At 42.8% G+C, this 9,906-nt stretch overlaps 1 protein-coding gene across 1 annotated transcript; it reads right to left on the bottom strand.

Annotated features, from left to right (window-relative positions):
- Positions 1–5,275: 5,275 nt before the first annotated feature.
- LOC149298204 (ER membrane protein complex subunit 5-B) lies at positions 5,276–7,895 on the bottom strand. The gene is made up of 4 exons (XM_089487798.1): positions 7,814–7,895; positions 6,752–6,804; positions 6,031–6,134; positions 5,276–5,438 (listed from the first exon to the last, which is right to left on the bottom strand). Exons 1-4 carry the CDS (start codon positions 7,890–7,892, stop codon positions 5,276–5,278), a joined length of 399 nt encoding a protein of 132 aa, XP_089343924.1. The 5' UTR covers positions 7,893–7,895.
- Between the last annotated feature and the right edge of the window lie 2,011 nt (positions 7,896–9,906).

Raw genomic sequence — 9,906 nt, 5'->3', positions numbered from 1 at the left:
AGTACACGAGGTAACTTTTCCCAAGACCCGGTCTTATTCTCAGAGTAGGCTGTATCAGACACTAAAAGAGTCCTGCCATTCTCTGTTGAGGAAAGCTAAAGACAGCCCTGTGACTGTACCCTCCCCAAAAGTCGCTAAACAATCTACCTCAGACTCTCTTCTGTTTTGTCTACAGACTTTAAGAAAGTACACCTGAGACTCCCAAGGTCCCTGACTTCTTTCATCCTGCGAGCAGGACGGAGACTCATCAGGTGGCCTTGCACTCGCTGTGCTTTGGAAGCACTAGAAAAGGAAACTCCTTTTTTTTATTAATGTATTTGTTTCTTTTTCCCCTAAAGGTGTCAATTTTAATGTTCATACAAAGACTATTTTGGACTGTATTGTTAGCTCAGTAATTTGTGATATTTTAACTTGTATATTATATATATATAATAAAACTTTTTTTTTTATTATTTTTTAATCTGTGAACGGTCTTGGTAAAGAAACAATGAGAAATCCATAATCTAGCCATTTATCTTTTTCACAAAGAGGATTTATTACCGCATCCCAGTTACACACATTTCTGCTTGGCCAACTATTTGTTATAAAGATAAACCATACAACCAGACAAATAACATTTTTATTAACAAACAATAAAGAGGCACGTGTTTCATACTTGCCTGCCACATCGTAAAGAAAATCATTGAATCCGGTGAAGAAATCGGTTGGGTTAGTGCTTTTTATTTAAAGCAACACCCCAGCCATATGCCCTTTAATTCATATAGCTGTGCAGTCCCTTTTACTTTTTATTGTGGTCCTTTTTGCAAACACATGGAGGGATTCTGCAGAATCCCCCTGCTAAATGTCCTCCATGCCAAATCCATCTCCCTGCAGTCCTCCCCTCCAGTCCTCCTGAGCGCTGGCTCTTGTGTATACTGCGTGTGTGTAAAGTCCTCTCATTGATGACAATGGGAGCGCTTTCCTGCCACTGATTGACTGCTTCATACCATCAATCTGCATCAAATATCCGATCGTGGAGGAAGAAGGCAGCGTTTGCAGCATGGCTCATTCTGTCCGGTAAGTACTTTATTTTTTTAGAAGAATACCGAGTGCTATGCAAGTTTAATATGTATTCCTCTCTAGTGGGGGTGTCGGGGACACTAGACTGTCCCTTTTTTAATGCTCAGAATGATACATTCCAGGGCATTCTGCGCAAGTTTTACTTCATTTCCCGAGATCCTTCATTGAAGACTGTGCTGCTGCATGGTGTCGTTTAGCAGTCCAGAAGCACAAATTTCTGGCAAATCAGTGGACCAGCTGCCAATATAAATCTAAAATCTCAGTGCTGAAAACAAAAATACTAAAACATAAGTTTCACTGCCGCTATTTTTATTTTTTTCCCACTATGGAATTCACCAGATTTTTTTTATCCGCAGTGGATTCAGGTCCCTGAAGACTGTGCTTTTTGGCCACCACTTCTACTATTATACTTGAGTGGGTCCCCTCTTTTGGCTTTAGCCGGAAAGGGTCTGCACCACTTTATTGATCTATGCACTAAATAAAATATTTCTGTGTATATAATTATATATAATGAGGGGACAAACTTGTTAACTTTCTGTTCTCGGGATCTACATAAATGTTCCTCCCCTGTGAGGTTGACGATTCAGGCAATCTTTGGAAGGAGAATGGAAATCTGGGCCAGGCAGGACTGTTGCTGTTGGGTGATGTTACGTGGCCCCGTAGTAGTATAGTGGCAACCTTCGCTGTGTGTGCCAGGTCCAGTAATCACATGGTGAGGGGTAATGGGCCACTAGTCCCCAGGCCACAAGGAGCCAGCCCTTCCCTAATGCAGATAGCAGTTAGTGTGTGCTGGCTCTTCCATAAAGTGTAATTTTACACTAAATGTCTCTTAAAACCGTTAATTCCCAAAGTGCACGGATAACGTAATGGAGTTAATGACATCACCTTTAGCGATAAGTTACTTCATTCCTACTGAATGCACTTTAGCCGTTACAGCATCACTTGGCTTGTGGTTGAGCATCGATATTAAGCAATAGGCTTAGGGTGCTGTTAATAGCGATGAAGTGCAATGTGGGTCTAGCCACAAAGCTGTGTGTACGCAAAATGACTCCCGGAAGTCCTCGCAAAATGACTCGCGGAAGTCCTCGCAAAATGACTCGCGGAAGTCCTCGCAAAATGCAGCTTTTCTGAACGGTGCCAGATTTATGACACCCGTGATTTTTCAGAAGGAGGACGTCTGAGCCGTCTACACACAGGGGGGCCCAATATGGATTCCACTTTCATTCTTCATATGAATATGTAGAGCTGATAACTAAAAGAACTCAGAGATAAAACCATCGGTCAGCCTGTACCCGACGTTCTAGTACACCGCAGGCCGCTGGGCATGGAGTGCTCGGGATAGTTTGCAGGTATGTGTTTCCATAAAGATATTGAACATGGTGTGGCGGTAGGACAGCAGCTCACACATGCAGACGACTATTAAAGAGCAACCAGAGCACTGCTTCTTCGAATCGTCTTTCTATTTGTCTCGGATTCTGCCAACTTCTGTTCCCTTGATTTTCGAGATATTTCTTTACGCTTCTGTGATTGGAAAACGTGTATCGTGGCTGAGAATGGTATATGAGCATTCTAAAGACAGAGTCTTCATTCTACTTCCAACCTTCGCATGGAAATGCTTCAAACTCACAGCGATGCTTACTCTGATACACCATATTATCCGAGCAGTGAGGAAACCTCGCAAAGTATTCCCTAAAGCCTTGGGAGGAACTTTAATGCGGACGATAGCCGTGTGGTCCCTTTGAATTTCCCTTGGGTCCCTTTTGCAAACACGTGGGGATTCGGCAAAATCACCCCGATATGCATTTGCCCCCTTTTGCTGCCCCCAGCTATTTTCCGTGCAGGAGATTTATTTGAAGAACGCATCTCCTTGCACACCATATACATAGAAAGAATTATATGCTTGATTTCTATGGAGTGCTTTCTTGCCACTGATTGACTTTAAGCCAAAGCAACCTCATATAGCTCTAGGACCGGCGGTAGATCTGATCTATTTGGACTTTGCTAAGGCATTCAATACGGTTCTACACAAAGGCTTAGAAATAGACTTTGTGGAAAATGTATGTACTTGGATTGGAAATCGGCTGAACGAATACTAAATGTAAAATTCTCCTCAATTCTTTCTTTCTTTCTTAATGATCTCCCATATTGCATAGAGAGCCACGTCTCAGTGTTTGCTGACGACACAAAATTAGGTAATACAGTGTAACCTTGATGTTTCTTCTGCAGGAGGATTAAGACGGAGGGGGGACGGGGCAGGCAAGTGGCAAATGAGGTTCAAGTTATACACAGAGAAGGTTCCTTGATTAAGTGCCTACCTACACAAATGAAACGTGTAATCAAACCCAAAGAAAATGAACCTGAAACAAATTCACTGAAATCCCGAGTCTACAAAAAAGTTACCTTTTATTGATACGCCCTAAGAGAATCCAATCGTAGTCACTTCACAAATAGCACATATACTGTAGTGCATATACATAGTACCTGTCTTTGGGAGGTTTGAAATGGCAAGGAATAGGTTAAGTATCCATATTTTTGTCGTCCTTTTAATCCTTTGCCTAGCTATCAGCGATCAATGTTCCCTGACGTAGTAACGGCACTCAAATACGCCAAGGAGTGAAGAAATCACCTGCTTGGCCTCCTAACCACACTGCTGGACTACTAAACTAAACTAACAATGCAATAAATAAAATAAATAATGTAACCCTTTGTCGTGCGTCTATACATAGAGTTCACTATGTTTCTCATCAGGGCAAATTTGGTCCATTAAAATAACATGAAAGGGATGAGAAATGCAGCACAGACGGGGTTAATTTTGTAAATGACTATTGTGACTGGAACCAGCTGATTTTTATGGAATATTTACATAGGTGTACAGAGGCCCTTTATCACTCCCATCACTCCTGTGTTCCAATGGCCCTTTATCACTCCCATCACTCCTGTGTTCCAATGGCCCTTTCTCACTCCCATCACTCCTGTGTTCCAATGGCCCTTTCTCACTCCTATGTTCCAATGGCACATTGTGTTGGCTGATCCAAGTTTAGAAGGCTAATTGATCATTAGAAAATCCCCTTTGCAACTGTTACTGCTAGAAATTTCCTTGCTTTTCCTGAAAACAGCTCAGTGACCCCAAACCTTTGACCGATAGCGCATGTGTGACTGTTAGCGTAGCTGTATGTGTATGTATGTAAGTGTAAGGCTGCTCCTCACCATCATTATACCCACCCTCCTTATAATTCATTCCCACCCCACCATTTCTATTCCTTACCATAATCACCCCATATTCCACAAATACACACACAATAACACATACAGACTCATGCTTACACTTGTACACGTGTATACTCATGCTACCAAAGCACGCTTATGCTAACACACTTCCACATACACATAGCATAACTCATGCTTTTCCCCATCCCCCAGGTGATGTATTCGACCAAATGCAACTTCCCTGCACGCAATGGAGTCGTCTCCAGTCAACTTAAGTGCTGGTTTAGCGGAACACATGTGTAAAGTCTTCCTGCTGATGTAAATGATTGTAATGATTGACAGTTTCAAAAAGCTTATCAGTGGCGAGAAATGTCAGATCATGGATGAAGAATGAGGATTTTGCAGGATGACTGCAAATTGTGTACTTGGTGAAGGGCCAGACGTGGCGAGCTCGCCCTGCGTAATATGCATCGTATAGCACAGCGCGACTTTCCAGAAGGATACCGATTTAAAATCCGTAACACACAGCCAACCAAACTGTTATTATGGTAAAGGCACCACTGGGGGGTGGCTGCGATGTATGTATAGCGATGTATGTATAGCGATGTATGTATAGCACTGGCATTCGATAATTTACCATGCGTTCAGCAAATCAACAAACCTATGTGATAAGCAAAGTTTTGCACAAGAAGAAGCAAAATAAATAAATAACAGCTGCAGTGTTGTTTAATGTTTCCAAGAAAAGAAAAGAAAAAAAAAACCCATCTTTCACAGCATATTCGTAGCAATAAGTTATACTGCATCGCAAGTCCTTTTCATTACGTGTACAAAGAATGTCTCCATTTCTATTTTTTCTTTTTATAAAGGCTGGAAGATCAATATAAATACTGCTCCAGAAAATAAAAATAATAATAATAAAAAAAAAGATGTTTACGCCGTGGACTCCAATGTTATTACAATGTCCTGTTCTATAGTCATCTGTAAAAATCCCCTTGATGTATTCGTATTTTTAGCGATGCGACGGTTCTAGTTTTCGTAGTTTCAGCGATGGATTGGACGTGAATGGAGCTTGGTTTTGCTGACAATCCTCGGAATCGGGCGACTGGAACATGACCCGACCTCGGTGATTGAATACATAAAATGATGGGTGGTTCCTTAATGTGTCAAATGTCCTTTAAAAAGGGAAATAAAAATGTGTAAGACAAGTATATTATTTATATATATATATATATATATATATATATATATATTCATACACAAACAGTTATAAATAAAATAGGCACACATGTGTATGAATATATATATTAATAATAAATATATATATATTCATACACATGAATTACCTTCAGTAGTTCTTCACCTGAGTGCCCAGAAGGGACAGAAAAGATCAATGGTGTGCTCTCCTTCTTTACAATTAGATAGATAGATAGATAGATAGATAAAACACACATACACTGCAGAGAATTCTGGGATGTTCAATGTCTCTCCATTATGGGGGGGGGGGGCTTTGTCTCTTGAAAGCAAATTTCAGGAAGGGTTTAGAAAACTGTTATCTAGTCTAATTATGTAATTACCAATATACATTCCAGTTGGCCCCTTAGAGCTTTATAAGATTAGGTTTATTTGTGTATACCTTAAGAGAGACTCACTTGGTCAAATACCAACCATGGCATCATAATTGAAGGTGACATGTGAAGGTGAGTAATCCATACTACTATATCATTTTATACCGAATGAAAGATATATATATATAAAAATACATACTTGTTCCTTAATTCTGAAGTAGCATCCATGTCTTTAAAATCCCCAGCAATATGCACTATGCCGTAACAGGCTACCACAAACGCCAACAAGGTTTGGAGAACTATCTGCAAATAAACCAGAAAACAGACGTTTACAGAAAAACAATTCATTCCTTTACAATCCATTAAACTGAATGATGACATTTTCTTCACACAGAGGACAATATGACATCATCCATAACAAATAACAGAGGGTTTAATAAAAAAGGATTTTTTTTTTAAGGGACACTCCAGCCATCTGATCCACTTTAATACACCACAGCTGACCGCTACCTTTAACGCTGTATTTTATATAAATAGTTCATAAGCACTCTTGATGGTGTGACTGTGTGGGGCATTAGGGTGTCCCTTTAAAAAGAAAACATCTGAAATGATTCACCGCTGCTCATGGTTTTTAATGAAAACTAATGTATTTTTGCTGTAAATATGATCTAGCAATCATCCCAGCCCCCCGTACACCAAAATCCTCTGGAACGGCTTGGCTCTGATGGCCTTTTCCTCAGACCAGTGTGCCGCTGCATTGGATGAACGCTGGGGAGAAAGCACCGGGAGCGAGTGAATGCTGCACCACTCATACTCCCAAAAAAGAAACGCCAGTACCTCTTACAGACTCTCAGAGAGGAATCCTATTTAATAACCATAAGGCAAAAAAATGGAAGTGTATTCAGTCAAACCCTGCTTACATCTATTGGTAGCGTTTCATCTTCTTTTTCAGTCAGTCGCATGTAAGAACGATCTGCATATAATAAAAGAAAAGCATTGTAATAATTACATATACATACACACATTATATTATATATATACATACACATACCACCAATGCTATAGGTTTAACAAGAGTAGAAAATTATGCAGTTCTGTATATTCACCACTAGGTGGACTGCTTTTTCTTATTTATTTATTATTTATTTTTTATCAATAAGGCAAGAAGCTACTTTTTCCAGGACGGATCAGGATCTTTAAGTCGATGTATTTTACACTTCTAGTAATAAATACCAGCCTGATGTAACAGATGCAGCTACCTGTGGTCATTCTGGCCTGTAAAGGGTTTATACAAGATCTCAGGTGTCATTCAATTATACGCAACCAATCAGTGGCAAGAAAGGACTTAATGGCCGCACACAACACGCACGGGCCAGTGAATACATCCCATGGAGAGGGAGATGTGTCCTGCCAATCTCACCTCCTGCATGGACAACCACTGGGGGAGGGGAGAAAAATGCAGAACACCATGAAAATGTACAGGGATCACACACATTAAATTGCATACAATGGCTGGATGTCCCTTTAACGCATTGTCTATATGGCGCTGCAACAAAACAAGGGCACCTCTGTCTTACCGGCGTGCGTTACGCGGAGAGCTATTCCTATTCTGCACGCTGGCGCGAATAACTCATTACGTAAGAAGCGGCGCTTTTTATTTTTCGTGTAATAATGCATGCCTTTACGGCTCGATGGTTCCGTCATTCAGCTGCGCTGGACATATACAGAAGATCGCTGCGGCCTTCTATTACTGCTACACTTTAACTCCCATAACCCTCAGCCGAGCAACAATGACGGACGTTATCGTCGCGCAGGTGGAAGGCCGCAGGTGCCCAGCTCCGAGTTACCAAAGCCACATAGATGGCATGGCCAGGATCAGCAGGGCAGAGTCCTCAGACCGGCAAGGCCTGACATCCGGAAAGCGCCCGAGCCGAGCTCCTTCCATCAACCTACTGAACTCCTCCTTGGGAAACCAAACTTACGCTGAGCCGCTGAGAAGGCCGCGTGTGCCAAAGCAAACAAGCCGATGCCCACCAGCCCTTTCCAGATCGAAGACGCCATTACCCCGGAGCGCCTTTCCTCTCGATGCAATAGACAGCCGGCCGTCGCTTCCAGTGACGTCACTCAGGAGCGGCGACGTTTGATTGCGACACACGCTTTGACATTCGCGAAAGGAAGCCATGTTGTGTTTGGCTACGCTGTGGTTGACACGTCGCCCAGTCTAATGTTCGTATAAAAGCCCCGTCCCCTGTAGAGCTGATGTCCTATGTATACCTTCGCGATTAGATGTATTACAGACTGCATGAGGTGTAAAGCAACGAAATACAACACAATTACTACTAATAATGCCTTCACTGCTCATTATAAAGGAGACCCAATGTTGTTACTTTCATGGAAGAACCTAGGATTGTAGGGAGAATGTTGTGACCCCGGTATAAATTGGGGGTCCAAGGGCCACTAAAAAGGGTCTGATCAGGATGTAGAGAAGGAAGGCGCTGGATTTATGAAGTCTACAATATGCATTCTGCAAGGATCAATCTCATCGCTCTGCTTTCCACATGCCAACCAACGTTCCTCGTTAGCCCACGTCAGTACGGCTGGTAATACTTTAAGCAGAGCGGTGGTCACAGCTTCTAGTTAACTGAAAATGGACACCAAGGGGTTAACACATTTTTAATGGTATTGAAGGTAAATATAGGAACTAAGGGGGAATCGGCACAATGCTGTGCCATAAGACAAAGCCAACAGGTCAGGATGGCTAAAAAACACTGAATTGCCCTGAAATTCTCTTTTTAATGCGCGCCAAATGCGTTCACCGCGTCTTTCTCTCGCCTTGTTGTTTGTGAAATATATTTATATTAAATATTTTCGGTGAACGTATTCATAGAGAAAGGTCCGCTGTCAGCCAGCAGAACACAGGAGTCAGTCGGGTAGTAAATGGTTTAATGCCATGACAACGTAATGCAATGAATGTTACTGAAATGTACTTATGTGGCCCGTGTCTATCGTCACACCTGGGTTTGGCCCAGAGACTCTGGGTCACTACGGGGTGACTCTGGGTCTCCGGCGCGGTTTTGTTGCACACCCAGTCCCCGCCCACTTCCACTCTAATAATGGCTTGTCCCACGAAGCAGGACCACCCACCGTCGCGTGCGTTTTAGGGAAAATATGACTAGTTGCTCATCACTTTTTTTTGGCTTGGTGGAGCTCTAACTTCAAAAGCGGCCACAGAAATCATAAGACACCCCGCTGTATTTTTGGAATTTTTTTTTTTTGTCCAATACCTTCCAAACGTTGCGATAACCTGATATTTTTTGTGTTCTTCATACACATTGCGTAGAAAATAAGTGGCTGCAGACCCACCAATTATTTTATGTTATGCAGCATCCCCCTAGTTAGTTGCCAGCCTCCCCAATGCATGCGATCTATTACACAGGGGTGTATAAAGCATTGACTAGGGCCACACATAGCAGCACCTCTGCCTCAGGTGTATACGTGTAGGAACACCGAGGAACTTTCTGGCTCCAGCTACATGCAGGAAAGTGGTCCCCCTAATTTTGCAGGGCACACCATTGTTGGAGTGGAAGTGGGCAGAGAGTGGCGTACCGCTCCTGCGACCCGGAGTTTTCCTGCCCCTCCGCCAGCCCCGGGGGGAATTGCTCCTCTGCCGGCCCCAGGGGGACCTGCCCCTCCGCCAGCCCCGTGGGTAGGATGACCGCATTTCCTAACTGCCGTTCTGGGTCACTTAGTTTGATGAGTGTATTGCATGAAAGTTATGCTTGGGACTGGAGAAAACACTCATCAGCATATTCTCAGTATCTATGCGAACATTCACTGGCTACATAGAATGGGGGTACCTGCCCCGTCGCCTTTCCTGAGGGAACCTGCCCCGCCTCTTTCCCGGGGGTACCTGCCCCGCCTCTTCCCCGGGGGTACCTTTCAGTCTGTGTACTGCGCTGTGGAATATGATGGCGCTACAGAAGTCAAATAATAAAAACTGTTTCCTCTAGATATATTCATGAAAATAACCAAAAATAAATAACGAGCTGTTCTCTGGTACGGAGCGCCCGAAACA

The sequence above is a fragment of the Sceloporus occidentalis genome, unplaced genomic scaffold, assembly GCF_023333645.1.
Source record: "Sceloporus occidentalis isolate IW3139 unplaced genomic scaffold, rSceOcc1.0.p SCAF_34, whole genome shotgun sequence".
Lineage (NCBI taxonomy): Eukaryota > Metazoa > Chordata > Lepidosauria > Squamata > Phrynosomatidae > Sceloporus > Sceloporus occidentalis.
Note: the sequence above shows the minus strand (reverse complement) of the source record. Positions and strands in the feature narration are given on the sequence as shown.

Bases quoted from the DNA above. Each gene is read 5' to 3' on its own strand.
- LOC149298204 (XM_089487798.1), bottom strand. From the start codon at position 7,892: ATGGCGTCTTCGATCTGGAAAGGGCTGGTGGGCATCGGCTTGTTTGCT. The intron at 6,805-7,813 runs GTAAGTTTGGTT...TATTATATGCAG, and splicing joins GGCCTTCTCAGCGGCTCAGC to ATCGTTCTTACATGCGACTG. The intron at 5,439-6,030 runs GTATGTATTTTT...CCCTTTTTAAAG, and splicing joins ACTTCAGAATTAAGGAACAA to GACATTTGACACATTAAGGA.